The sequence below is a fragment of the Leuresthes tenuis genome, unplaced genomic scaffold (genome assembly GCF_036924035.1).
Source record: "Leuresthes tenuis unplaced genomic scaffold, fLeuTen1.0.hap1 SCAF_7, whole genome shotgun sequence".
NCBI classification, from domain to species: Eukaryota; Metazoa; Chordata; class Actinopteri; order Atheriniformes; family Atherinopsidae; genus Leuresthes; species Leuresthes tenuis.
This window is the reverse complement of record NW_027325361.1, coordinates 36,806,624-36,821,385: the sequence shown is the minus strand read 5'-3', so window position 1 is coordinate 36,821,385 and position 14,762 is coordinate 36,806,624. Positions and strand designations below refer to the sequence as shown.

The 14,762-nt window shown below is 39.1% G+C and overlaps 1 protein-coding gene across 1 annotated transcript in view; it reads right to left on the bottom strand.

The window, feature by feature from the left end:
• LOC140312464 (desmoglein-2.1-like) overlaps window positions 1–14,762 on the bottom strand; it is a 32,547-nt gene that overhangs the window by 5,378 nt on the left and 12,407 nt on the right. Inside the window, exons 4-12 of the mRNA XM_072390293.1 lie at window positions 14,595–14,733; window positions 13,353–13,522; window positions 11,909–12,043; window positions 8,804–8,989; window positions 7,950–8,650; window positions 5,264–5,406; window positions 4,043–4,264; window positions 3,172–3,411; window positions 2,674–2,807 (exon numbers count right to left, since the gene is read on the bottom strand). Of these exons, the coding sequence (XP_072246394.1) occupies window positions 2,674–2,807; window positions 3,172–3,411; window positions 4,043–4,264; window positions 5,264–5,406; window positions 7,950–8,650; window positions 8,804–8,989; window positions 11,909–12,043; window positions 13,353–13,522; window positions 14,595–14,733 (2,070 nt within the window). The remainder of the gene's footprint in view (window positions 1–2,673; window positions 2,808–3,171; window positions 3,412–4,042; window positions 4,265–5,263; window positions 5,407–7,949; window positions 8,651–8,803; window positions 8,990–11,908; window positions 12,044–13,352; window positions 13,523–14,594; window positions 14,734–14,762) is intronic.

Genomic DNA, 14,762 nt, shown 5'->3' with positions numbered 1-14,762 from the left:
TTTGAACTTTTAAGTTATTGCAGAGAGGACATTTGAATATGCAATTGGATTCCTGAACAGCAGTATTACTATCATGATATGTGACACCATCAGCTTTGCACACGTAAAAAGCAACAAAACAGAAAATGGACTGAGACATATTACTAAAGCCATGCCAGCTTGGACATCACCTGTATGAACATGGTCAATGTAATTATAACCATAAGTAAGTATAACCGTCCTTTACACAAAATGGAAGATCCTGTGTACCAACATTGCTTCTAAGATGAGTAGACACATGGATCAATACATAAACTGACAGAACAGTCCCTTGAGACCGTAAAATCAGACAGAATAATCTGTACATCACCTGGATTGTCTAAAAAAAAAAGTGAACAACTTTATACTGTACATATGGATACCAGAATCCTAGGAGCTCCGCAACAACAACAGCACACCAAGTGCCTTCATCCAGGGACTGTGGAAGACAACTTAATTCAAAGCCAAGTGCACAAGTTGTCATCAAGAGTGGTATATACAGCGGGTAGAATAAGTATTTGTCACATTGATATTTTTTTTTCAGTAAAGGTATTTCTAATGGGTCTACTGACACAATATTTTCACCACATGTCAATATCAAATCAAGTATTCTATTCATACAAATACATCTAAACATTTAAGTTCATAAATTGAGTTCTGTGTAATAAAGTAAAATGACAGGGAAAAAGTATTAAACACATGAAGATAACAAGGTGAAAAAAGGCATAGAAAGCCAGGAAATTACCTGAAATTTGTCAGTATTGAGAGAGAAACCCTGCCCCCTGTCAGTGCTAATTGGCATCAGCTGGTTTAGTCCTAGTTGATGGCCTATAACGGCTTTTCATTATCCAGGAATCACACAGGAAAGACTTCATGATGGGTAAAAGCAAAGAGCTCCCCCAAGACCTTTGTAATCTTATTGTTGAAAAGCATTCTGATGGCATTGGTTATAGATGCATTTCCAGAATGTAATCCAAGAGCCAAGAGCCACTCGGGCAGAACTTCTGAAAGACCTTGCATCAGTCGGTATAGTTGTTTCAAAGAAAACCATGGGCAATATACTGAACCGCCACAGCATCCATGCACGCTCGCCATGCAAGACTCCATTTCTGAATAAAGTTTGCAAAACATTTGGGGAAGCCTGTGGATTACTGGGAGACAATAGTATGGTCAGAAGAAACCAAAACTGAACTCTTTGGCTGTCATTCTACACACTATGTTAGGAGAATAAAAGGCACTGCCCACCACCCCCAGAACACTATACCAGCAGTTAAGTTTGGGGGAAGCATCATGCTGCGGGGCTGCTTTTCAGCAAATGGTACTGGCAGACGTCATATTATTGAAGGCAGGATGAATGGAGAAATGTAAAGGGATATTCTAGCTAAAATTCTGCTGCCATCTACCAAAAAAGCTGAAAATGGAAAGAGGGTGGACATTTCAGCAAGACAATGATCCCAGGCACAAGGCCAAGGAAACAATTAATTGGTTTCAAAGAAAGAAAATAAGTTGCTAGATTGGCCCAGTCAATCACCCACCTTAAAACCAACTGAAAATCTATGGAGAGAACTGAAGATCAGACCTTCCAGATTTGAAGGGAGTTTGTGTGGAAGAATGGGCCAGAATCACTGAGCAATGCAGGCGACTGGTCTCTCTATACAGGAGGCGTCTAGAAATTATAATTACTAACAAAGGCTTTTCTACAAAGTATTAAATAAAATGTGTTCAATACTTATTCCTTGTGTCATTTAACTTTATTTCTTATAACTCAACTTGTATACTAAAATGTTCTGATTTATTCATATTAATTCAATATTTGGCTTGATGGCAACATCTGGTGCAAATTTTGTGTCAAAAGCCAACTTAGAAATACCTTTACTGAAAAAAATGTTGATGTGTCAAATACTTATTGTCCCCGCTGTACAAAGGATTTACTCTGTCCCACTTACTGATCCTCCTCACGTGTATGCAGCAACAGTAATGGAATGTTATTTGGACTTGATGTGTTTGGCAAAGTAGTTAAAAAAATTATCATCACTGAAGGTGTAAAACTATCAGAAAGCAGACAGAAATAAATGTTCAGAGCAGTTCCAAATATCTTGGGATGCCACGTACAAATCGCAACAACTGCTAAGTATCATGGATGGAGTAGGCTGGGCAATCTTTTGCTTTTTCTGAGTTTCAGGTGGAACGGTGGCTCCATCTGGAGAAGTGCTCCCTGTGTGCCTGTTGGTCTGACACCTGCTCTGAATAAGTGCAATCAAGCTGAGACTATTTGAAGGCCAGGTGAGCTGCAGTTCTCCCCCAACCTGTCTCCCTTCCCGTATTGGTTAGGAGACTGATGATGGCGAATCTCTGAACATGCAATGCACACACAGCCACGATGAAGCCAGTTCTTAAATGTAGGTGGACTCTGCCATGCATTTATGGAGTAGTTGTTTAGTTTCCCCATATTTCCTACAATTTAGAAGTTTAATACTCTCAACTTATAGCACAGTTTCTGCACTTGAGCCCACATTCATTGAATTGGTATTTTGAATATATTTTAGTAAACTGCATAAAAAATGTGCCATATTTTTGTTAATGTACTGGTGAGCTGTACCAATTAATAAACATAAGGTATTTTTTTCTGAAGGAAGAAGAAAAATGTTAACCCACCTTATCTTCACCTATGGCTTCAGTGTGATAGGATATCAGGTGGTTTTTAGTGTCAAATGGCAGATCACGAAACTGGTCAGGGAAAATGGTATTTTTTCCTCCACACTGGCAGAGCAGCAGGAGAAGAGGGATAACTGCAAAGAGAAGACAACAAAGATTTCTTCTTTTAAACAGTAATGCAAAAGATTATTTAAAATAAAATAACAGACATTTATCAGTCTTCATATACTGTTTGTAAATCAGGAAGTTACTTTTCCAAGTAATGCAGTTATACTTTTCTCAGTGATGTTTAGCTTCTTGTAAACACTGTGGATTGAGTCAAAGTAAGCAATGTTGTATTAAACAGTTATTAATATTTCTGCTTAAATTAAATAAAGTATTTTTTGTATGGGATTGTTGCCCATTGTTTATCCATATTGTTTACATTCTTGCTTGTCTGTGATAAAGAGGTCCGTATTAAACACAGTAGCATTGAGTATTTCTTGATGATGAACTCACACAGCAGTAGGCAGACTGCCATTAAGAGCAGTCCAAGGGCTCCTGAAGAGAGTTCCGATGTGGTTACTAGTTGAGATGATGCCTTCAAGCTGCAGTCCACTGTTCCGTCACAGGTACATAAGTCCACAATAAAAACCTCATCGGATGGGCAGGACAGACCCTGTGCATCCATCACCTCCACCTGCAGCTCGTACATGCCAGGCCACAGTGTCTCTTGAGAATGAAGAGCAGCAGTTGTTTCTGGAGCAGCAAAAGACAGAAATGTCACACATACTCTATTAGTATTAGCTGTTATTTTAGCAGTAATAACACCGTTACAGTAATCTTACTACTATGAAAGGTTTATCTTATCTTTATATTACTACTGTAGAAGTTGCAATAATATCACCAATCATTCAATTAAATTTTATTTACAGTACACCCATAAAGTGCCAAATCATAACAGTGAGATCCTCGGTAGGGATGGGTGTCAAAAATCAGAGCTAAATGCTGTTCATTTTAGACTTGTCGGTATGGGAGCACGGATAACCCCCAGGAAAAAGGACTCAATGCTCAGTATAAGTATAGATACGCTCAGTATTTATATAATGTAACTTCATTGTAATGAACAGTTAGCTAATGAAGGCTCTGGCATTAGACAGCTGAGTTTAACCATGTTTGTTTATATTCAGTACTCTCCAGTCATCTTTTCAGTCTGGTTATACTACTTAATACTGTTGAATCCTTTCACATATTTACAGGTGGTGTCTTTATGCTCTGCTCTGAGTAGTACCAAAAAGTGATTGTTCTCTAACTTCTGGAAAGTCAAATAATACAAACTGGATAAATATTTATTGTAAACTATCTTTTGACCTAAAAATAATTTTCTCACCATTGATGACTTCTACAACCCAGTTGCCTTGTGTACCGTCAGGTATGATTCTGAATGAGAATGGAGCTGCGTTGGGAACGGCATCTTCATCAAAGCCAGTAATATAAACAGTTTTTTCATTAGAGCACTGACTGGTGTGTGTGGTGACTAAAGTAGGACAGTGGTCGTTGGAGTCAGCGACTTGAATGGCTATTGTTCCTGTGGCTGTCTTTGATGGCATATCTGGGGGAAACAACAGCTTAGTTAGTGAAACAATAAAACACTGTAAACATCTTGTCTGTACTGCAGGAGCTTAGCCTGTGGTGAACCTCTGTTGCTGAAGTGACTTAAACATACATCTTAAATGGTATTTTTACAAATTTAAATAAATCAGTAACCTTTCAGGCTAAATAAACATCACAGCACAAATGTGTTGTTTCTGTATTTAGCAGACGCTTTTATCCAAAGCGACTTGCAAATGAAGATATAACAGCTATATAAAAAGCTAACAATAAACTACATAGAAGGAACCCAGGAGTCCGACTCTGTCAGAGGTGACAGAGTAGAGATAGGGTGCAGGCATAGAAGGAAGTGCAGAAAGATAAAGTGCAGAGATAGAGGGGGGAGGGAAGTACAAGGTAAGTGCTGGGATAGGAGATGCTCTCTGAAGAGCTGGGTTTTCAGGAGCTTCTTGAAGATAGACAGGGACGCCCCTGTTCTGGTAGCGCTCGGTAGGTCATTCCACCATCGTGGGACGACACATGAACAGAGTTTGGATTGTCTTAGGCGTGGTGTAGGAGCTGCTAGACGACAATCCTGGGACCAACGGAGGGACCCAGTTGTGACAGAAGCCTTTGCAAGAGCATTCAAGTAGATGGGAGCCGTTCCATTAAGCACTTTGTAGGCTAACATCAGTGACTTGAATTTGATGTTGTTTTTACATTGCTGCTATGACCGATGTCTAGATGATATTCAAGTCTTAACTATTGTTTTTATGACTAAAAATTGGCAGTGGATGAGAATTATTTGGCCAAAGGGTTTAAACTCATTCTGTGGGCTGATACACTGTGATTAACACCATGGTTTGACAGATTCTGTCATGATCAATGTGCTTAATTTCAAGAATTAACTGTCCAAAGTACATTTGCAAATTCCTCATGCAACTCAGAAACTTAAAAGAGATAAATCATCAGTAGGAAAGACAAAGGCTCTTCATGAAGTCTTGTTGCTAATGATATTTACCTTTGCTTATAGCCAGAATTTTGGCAACGTAGGTACCGTTGACTAAGAATGGTGATTCTCTGTCTGGTAGCTTGTTGAGCTTGATCTCAGCTGTCTCTTCATCAATAGTAAACCAGTTGTCTGGATCATAGGCTTTGGCATAACTGAGGCAAAAGGAACAATTAAAAAAAACATTACAACATGGGTAGGATGTTTTATCGCAGCTTCATTTTTAGTGTTTGATTTGGTTAAAGAGTAGTTTGACATTGTGGTAAAAAAACAAAAATTCAGAGAATGAGGCTACATGCAGTTGTTTTTGTATATAGTTAAAGCCGGGAGACAATAAACCACCCTGGCCTAAAATATTATGTTGGACACTTACAGTATGGAGTTACTGAAATAATACAGTGCAGCTGTTTGCTTCCTCTTTCACTTTATTTATTCCAAGCTATTTTGGTCCCATCTTGACCTTGACATTATTGTTTAATGAGGCTCCACCTACATTTACAAATTACAAAAAGGCTGAATGTTTGAATGAATAAATACAGGTGTTCTTATCTCTCTTAAGCCCCTCCAACAAAGCAAATAAATGGAACGTATTTTTATTTCAGTACTTATACTTTGTTGTTGTCAATTGTCAGTAAAAAAGTAAATACATCCTATGGTAAATGGACTGTACTTATATAGCACTTTTCTAGTCTAACTGACCACTCAAAGCGCTTTGAACTCTACATGCCACATTCACCCATTCACACACACAGCACGTCTTAGTCCATACCTAACTACGCGCTTCCCATTCACACACATTCATACACCGATGGATGCATCGGTAGACAACGTGGGATTCAGTGTCTTGCCCAAGGATGCTCTGACATGTGGCCCGGGGAAGCCGGAGTCAAACCACAGACCCTCTGATTGGCGGGCGACTGCTCTTCCTCCTGAGCTACAGCTGCCCCTATGGAAATTTTGTTTCTTGTTTCAACACATACGAACAATAACAGTGAACTTCCCTTTGTCATGATCATGCTTAGCTGTGGTATTTGTTTGGTTTCTGGGTTGAGCAGGTTTTCTTGGAAGCCGGGGGCAGAGTCTGGTTCAGCTCTTGCATTCGCACCTGCTTTCCATCTGCGCTCATCAAAGACGCCTTCATAAGGATCTGCTGGAGAAACCAGTCTTTGCCAGATTGTTCTCACTGCTACAGTGGTAATTCGGCTGACTTCTGCGCTTATTTCCCAGTGAAACTCTCTATGTACTTATCTTATTCTCTTGTGCAGTGTCTGCTCCTCGGTTGCTCGATTTCCAAGCTAAAGGATTTAGCTCGCCACTGTGGATTTCGAGACGCCTGCCTGTTCACCAGCTACGTGCTTGCCCCTCAGTTGACTCAGTACCTTCTTCACCACAGCCAGCACCTGCCCTTTAATAAACCTTGTCTTTTACTCATAGTCGGCCCGGCTCGTCCCGTGACACCCTTAAAACAATATCAACAGGTAGTAACAATTGCCTCGATTAAATGATATCATACTGTTATCTATGACCAGAGGAAGATTTTCTTTTGCATGACAAAAGTGACTACAAAACAAGTCAGAAGCACAGTTTTATAGGTCACAGACTTCTCTACTGTTTTAAGAGTTCTTTAAATGAATTTGGTTTAGCACCGGTAAGTCTGGTCATTTTTTACATTAAAATAAACTAAGCTGAGGGAGAAGGGATCATGCTGTTTGCTATTTCTTGATGCACACACACTAATATTGCAAGGATGGAGCATTAAGTTTACATCGAAGTGAAAATGGCCAGAAAACATATAATCATACAGAAACTTTGTATGCTTCCTGTATGCAGCAATCAAGTTGCATTAAAAGCTACTCCTTTAATAATTCTACCTAATGCCTCCTGTGCCTTCCTGAGTATCCTGACTCCAAATTAATTCCCACATTTTCTGTGTACCCATTTTGGAAACCATGCTTCTTTTTTGCATTTTAATATTAGGTGCTTAATTTCAAATCCATGATTAAGATAAACAGAAGGTTGTTAGGAGAGATGAGAAAGGCTGTACTAATATTGTTACTGGTTTTGGATCAACTCTTCATAGCATCTGCAGGACACATTACAAATGTCAGGACAATCATTTTCAGAAAGAGGCTTAACGTCTAACCATTTACAGTAGTGACATTTTGGCAACAACATGGCAGTGAGTGAATAACGTTTTGAATTCATCAAAGAAGCATACTGTATGCATGCTTATCGGAAGATTTACTTACTTTTTCCATACTATCCATTGTGTTTATTTATTTGAACTATTAAAATGCTTAAAAAACTCAATGTTTGTTTAAATACATCACTTTTACTAATGATTTTGAAGATGATCAATTATTTGCTTGTTCAGATATACTGAAAAGGTCCAACTGTTTTGTGTGTATTTGTGAGTGTACTTACTTTTTCCTACAACAGTTTCTGATCAGAGACAACATCAACATCATTCAGCAATTAAACCATCTGTGGAGCAAAATTTCTCCACCAACTAATGATGTTTCCTTTAGCTTCAGGTGTACTTTAAGTTTAACTGTTCGTAATGTATTGCATGCTAACACATTAAGTGCAGAAGCTGACTTTGGTAAACAATGCAAATATCAATATATCAAACATTAGTGTCTATGTACAATCCCTAAGAGCTGCTAGCTTGGCTGATGACAACTATAATTTTCCCTACCTGACATCTTCAGCTGGTTTTCCAGTATCTGGATTGATAGCATTGAATACAGCGATGATACCATCTTCAGGTGCCTCATTTGGGTCCTCAGACACGGGAACATTCTTGGTGTTGGGTACAAATGATGGACCCTCTGGCACATTATTTACTGCTATCTTAATAGGATAGCTTTTTGCTGGTGCTTTTGGCTTTGCCTTAAGTCCTGGTCCTGGTCCTGGTCCTGGTCCTGGTCCTGATGCTGGTCCTGGTCCTGGTCCTGGTCCTGGTTCTGGTCCTGGTCCTGGTTTGATGCCTGGCTTAACACCCGCTGCAGGCCCAGCACCAGGCTTGATCCCAATTCCAGGGCCAAGTCCTGCCTCAGGTTTAAGTCCTGTGTCCAATCCCAAATCCACCTCTCCTTCCAGATCTGCATCTAAACCCACATCTACTCCTAGGTTTACCCCTGCACCAGCTCCAGCACCAGCTCCAGCTCCAGCTCCAGCGCCAGCTCCAGCGCCAGCTCCCGCACCAGCTCCTGCACCAGCACCAGCTCCTGCACCAGCTCCTGCACCAGTTCCTGCACCAGTTCCAGCAGACAGAGGATCTCCTTCCCCAACCTGAACATCCACGTCCATAATTATAGCACTGCCAGTTACAAAAGGAGCAACATTCTCAATAAGCAGGCCAAGCTCAAGATTCTGTACTTGTTCAAAATCCACGGGCTATTTGATCCAGATGGAAGAGAGTTGGGTTGAGAGTGAAATAAACAAAAAGAAAAAAGAATGAGAAAAAAAATCACGAGACCAGCTGTTGTAATAATATTGATAATAAGAACATAACAAAGATTCAAAGTTATGCTGAAAAAAAAGGATTACCTTAACCAGCTTTAGGATGCCCTCATTGGTATCTTTGTCTGTCTCAATGGAAAAGAGATCATCTTCATTTCCACTGGCAATTTTAAAGACAGTGAGCCAGTTGTCACTGTGCTCGAGGTCTTTGTCCAGAGCTTTGATTCTCATCACAACAACATCAGCAACATTTTCATCCACTGAGCCAGAGTACTGCAAAAAAAAAAAGTATTCTAAACACATAGCCTAAATGGCTAAATGAAGTGTTAAAACAGTGTAGTCTTACTATAAGCTCTGACCCCGTCTTCTCTGCACATGAAACAAAAAACACTGGGAACAACCAACAACATCTATCTCTGAAATCATCCCAAAAATGAACAGATCCTATCCATATCTGCAACTGCTTTTCATACAAACATGTGTCATGCAGACATGTTCACAAGTATATTTTTCCAAGTCCAAGTCTTTGTGTTGGGAGTCCAAGTCAAGTCTCAAGTCTCAAATGTCTAAAACGAACGTTCTATCATTAGACATATACCATTTGGTCCAGATAAGACTGCATTGTTGTATGTTATGGACTGAAAGCATGTACTGTATTATCAATATATGTAATATCATTATACACTGCAGGATCAAAACTGATCAGAACATGGTCACTTAAGAGGGCTATTTAAGTGAGTTAAGTTAGACTTTATTTGTCATGTAGATACATGAAATACATGAAATTTGTCCTCCGCATTCAACCCATTCAGGTCGGCACCTGTTAAACACACATGCACATGCACAGTGTCACACACTCATGGAGACAGATGCCATACACTGAAGCGGTGGGCAGCCAATTACAGCACCCGGGGAGCATGGGGTTATGGTGCCTTGCGCAGCTGTGATAAGGAAGGTGAATTATCTGAAGGCATTATCTGTCAACACACACCTCTACTGGAACGACTTCATCGACACGCTTGGCTGCAGCACAGCTCATTCACTCCCGTAAGGACGTCCATCTTACTCAAAGTCGTCGTTCACATTGTCAAAATCTGATAAATATCCTGCCATGTTGCACAAAACTATCAGCCGCAAACTCTGTGTGAAGTTAGCCGACTGTCACAGAGAAAGGATTAAATAAACTGTGCTCCAGGGGGGCGTGTGGATGAAGTGGTCCCAGTAGAGTGCCTGTGTAGAAATCCCTCCGTTAGCTGTCCTAAGTAGCCACATAACAGCAGCTATGAGCTAACAGAGCAATAGTACACGTTCGTTCATTCATTCTTCTTAAAGTATTGGTGAAATAAAGACAGATAATGCCTTATTTAGAGGCTGCATCCTCTAAGCCCCGTTCACTCCGTTATATGGATCTCCAGTTATCTAAATATCTTCAGAAGGACGCCGACTTTCACCAAACTGTTCTCAGTGAGTAGATGAACGTATTTCATGCCAGAAATAAGGTCTAGGACTAAAAATACCGGAGTTCCCCTTTAAGTGCGACTCGAGTCCCCACCTCTGGTGCCATGTGAAATAAAATTCAGAAACTATTGATTGTTAGTAGGCTAGAGATATTTATGGTACATGTACAGTTCTCTAACTTCTCACATTTTGCTAATTCCATACTATCATTTGAAACATATTCAAAATAAAAAAGAAACAAAAATCTGCTATAAATAACCACAATCACTTACAAAGTGTAAAAAAATAGTCTTGCCAATCTGACATTGTAAAAATACCAAACTAACAACAACTCATAAAATGCAGCACACTGTTGCATAATTATGTTACAAGGTGGTTAAAGTAACTGATTTAAAAACTTTGTTTTCAGTGTTTTCAGCTGTTTTTGTTTCAATTACTTTAAGACAACCAACAAGCAAATAAGCAGGAGAACAATTACTTCTGATATATAATTTGATTTGATTAATTACATTTGTCTCCTCAATGTTTATTTACTATTGATAAAATTTTGATTGATATATTTATAAAGATTGACAACATATGAATATTTGCACATATATTATCAATTTTCTTTGTGCAGTTCACAGTACATTGCATTCCTGCATTGCACTCCTCAGAAAATTTGAAAGCCATTTGTCCACTTTTAGCTATTACAGATTTTTATCTGAACATTTGATTCCAGAGATGTCGCAGGTCATTCAAAGCAAAACCAAAGAAAAATGTGGCCCTTGAAAATATGTGCATCTGACTGAAATTCATTATGCACATTCATGGGCCTGAAACTTTATTAAAGGTAGAGAAAGGGCAATTCATCATTTTGGTACCACATCATGCACCTGTAACTATGACGATGCAGCAAAGAGCCCCAAGACAAAGAAAGAGAAAGCGAGAAAGTGTTTCCCTCCATCAGAGTGGTTTTGTTTTGTATCCTTTTTGATTCCTAGTCATAGTCTAGCCTCGTTTAAATTCATAGTCCATTAGGAGCGACTTTGTTTTCATAAAGTTTCATAGTGCCTCCTTTAAAGGAGGGATTTTTGGTTTTGGTAATATTTCATAGTGCCTCCGTTTACAGAAGTGAGTTTGATTTCTTGTTGCCTCTTTAGAAGACAGCGTCAAAGTTATTTTGTTAAACTTATATAGCTCTTTCAGTTTTCCTCCTGGAGTGGAGGGAATATTATTTTGTTTTTTTAAAAAGTTTTTTGCCTGCCAGCCCAGCCCAGCCCAGCCCAGCCCAGCCTGCTCGCCTGTCAGCTTGCCAACCAGCCCAGCCATCTTCTCTCGCCCTTCACCTCCTTGGACCAGCGCCCCACCTTCCTACATGCCCCTTATTTAAATAAACTGAGGAGCAGAGAGAGAACTCAAATAGAAATGTGTCTTTGTACCAAGCATTTTGGAGTGCACACCATAATGTCACCAACTGAAAACTGAAGCTGTTTTTTTGTCCTCATATCCACACACTGTAATTCAATGGTGTCTACGTAGCCTCTGCCCAAAGGTTGCGGCCTAGAAACATTCCACACCCAGCAAGATATCTGTGTCTCAGCAGGGAAATAGACTTACATTTGAGAAGGATTATTTTCATATTAGCCTCTATAATTGTTTGTTTGTATTTTAGCTCTTGCTTTTAATGATATTACTAATGTATAAGCATAAGCACATAAACTTCTAAAAATAAAAATAAGCAATATTTATTACCTCAGATTTTTCCAGTGTGGGGATGTTGTCATTTATGTCCAAGATCTTGATCTCCACAGTTCCTGTCCCTCTTAATCCCCCTGGTCCTCCTCCCATATCAGTTCCTTCTATAATCAGTGTGTAGAAGTCATGTGTCTGCCAGAGAAAATGAAAAACAAAAACCATTTACACATACCCTCCGGTTAGCTCCACGGAGAACAGCTGAAAAGATCGGATGCCAGTCAAATTGAAGAGTGATGTCTTTTCATGGTTAAGAAGTAGCAAAAAAAAAAAAATAAATTGCTGCTGTAAAATGTTCTTTTGTTTGAAAATTCTTAATTTAATGAGCCAATTTTCATTCCAAGACTGGATAAAAGAGCCCTATATATGAGGATGTTCCAGTAAGAGTTAGCTAAAGACTGTGTATGTGAAGTATATATCTGGTCCAGTTCAACGCTGGACTGAAGGAACTGAGCCACAAAGAGGATCAGTTCCAACTCTCAGAGCCTGAACTTCAGAGCAGGGAAATGGAAGCATCTGAGAAATAACTCCTCATGTTTTTCTTTCTCATTTATTGATCAATTTTTTTGTTTAGCAGTAGCTAACTCTAACGGCTTCGGTAATGAAGGTAATGTACACCAACTTCTAAGGATGGTTATAATCTTTACCCACAATCTGCACAACAGTTCAAAGATCCTGCAACAGATCACAACAGGCCAAAATCCATCAAATGAGCAAAGAAGAAAAAAAAGTACGGAGACAAGCCTTCCAAGTTATTGCTGTTACTTTTTGAAAGAAAAACATTTTTGTTACGCCATCACTTTGGTAATTGAATTGTTTCTAGTTGAACGGTTCTGTTCTGTAACTCAGACAACCTGCAGCTGTGTGGATAAGGTGTGTTTCCAACACAACACCGGTCCTCTCCTCACGCTTGTTCTTCACTGAGTGCCATGGACAACTCTTATACATATAGTTACACTGCTAAACCATTTCCCTCTCAGATCAACAGAGTAACTATCTATATCTATATATAGAGCTAGAGTGTTTTTGGTATGAATGGAGGAATAGCTTAATTATATTTGCATTATTAAATTACACAATGGATTCCTAGGATTTGATGACAGGTGATGTATGTAAAGACACCATAACTCGCCATAGCCAGCATGATAGTGCGTTATAGTCATAGTGTGAGTAGTTGCTGACCTCATTAAAAGGGTGTAGTGTGGGCGGAGCTGAGCACTACACCCTTTCACAAACAGACTGTTAACAACTGTGAAAACAGGGCTAAGACTAGGGCCGCTGTGCTTAAACCAACAGATATTTTGACCAAAGCCTGTCTTATACGTCTCAATAAGACCTCAGAAAATTACATCAAACCTTTAAAAGAAAACTTCATAACTTAATGAATCAATTGTACAATTACAATCATATTTGCAGTGTGTCCTGAGCGTGTAATGATAATTACCTCTCTGTCCAGTGTGGGTTCCTTGACGTAAAGTTTGCCTGTCTTTTCATCGATAGTGAACATGTGACCTGCACCGTGTGGCTTTTCACTGATGATCCTGTAGTGGAGCTCTGAATTAATCGTTCCTGGCTGGTCATCATCTTTACCCTCAATCTGCATTACAAAGGTTTCTGAAACAGATTAGATCAGGCAAAGATCATTTTAGCAGAATTAATCAAATGAGCAAGCAAGAAAAAAAAAGGGGAGTGGGGGGGGTCATCCCTTTCTTGACCTGAGTAGACTGGACAGGGCTATTATTTGAATGTATGCTGATGGCCAGAATTATGACACTGAGAGAAGATCCTCAGACAGACCAACTTATGGATCTTCAATAAAATCCAAAAGAGAAAGACATTCTAAGAACTCACTTGATGGATTGTATATTTATCTTCTGTTCTGGAAACATCTCAAGATCCCCTAGGAGGAGCTGAAGAATGTTTCTGAGAGGGGGGATGTCAGGGCCTCCCTCTTGAACCTGATGAGTCTATGACCTGATCACAGGTTAGTGGAAAGTTTTAGGTGTATAGATGCCTGACCTGCAAGAATTTCAATCACCCCAGACAAACTGCTTGCCTTATTGTTTAATAAGATTATTTTCTTCAACTTAACCCATTTAAACTTAGGGCTTTGTTAAGAAAATCATTATTACACATAAACAGTGTTTAAAAACCCTAGAGTTTTTCGAAAAACTTCAAACTGCTTAATAAAGCCTTCTCAATATCTGTAGAAATGATTTGAAACATTAGATTTCCAGGCTATATTGTAAATTATTACAACATTAAATATTTAGCTTATATTGTACATTACTGACAATGACTTTATGTTGTCATCAATTCTGAAATAAAGTAATTGCTCATGTGTCTTGAAATGCAGCATCACGTTAGCTCTGAATCAAGTCTTAAGCAAATTTCTATATTTCTTTAACAAAAAATAATCAAAAGTCTTGTGATATTTGTGAATATTGTATTTTCATGTTTCTTTATTTATTCTTTTTTATTTATTCTTTTACATTATTCATATTCAACTTTAATTCTTATTTCTATTGGTAGCAGGGCGAGGAAAAATTTCACTGCACATTGTACTCTGTATGATTGTGTATGTGACAAATAAAACTATCTTGAATCTTGATTTGCAGAGGGTATTGTTTGTACAATAACTCAGGCTACAAGGTTGGTGGAAGTACAGTTTAAAGTCTGGATTTACCTGTTTTGCTTTCCTCTGCGATGCTTCCAGTGTGCAGCGTAAAGTAGGGAGGGTTGTCGTTCATGTCCATGACTCTGACAGTCAGTGGAATGTTATCTTCTGCTGGGGTCCCATTTATGTATCTGGCAATGCCTGTTAGCTGCAGGGTTATATGAGTAAAGAGGACAT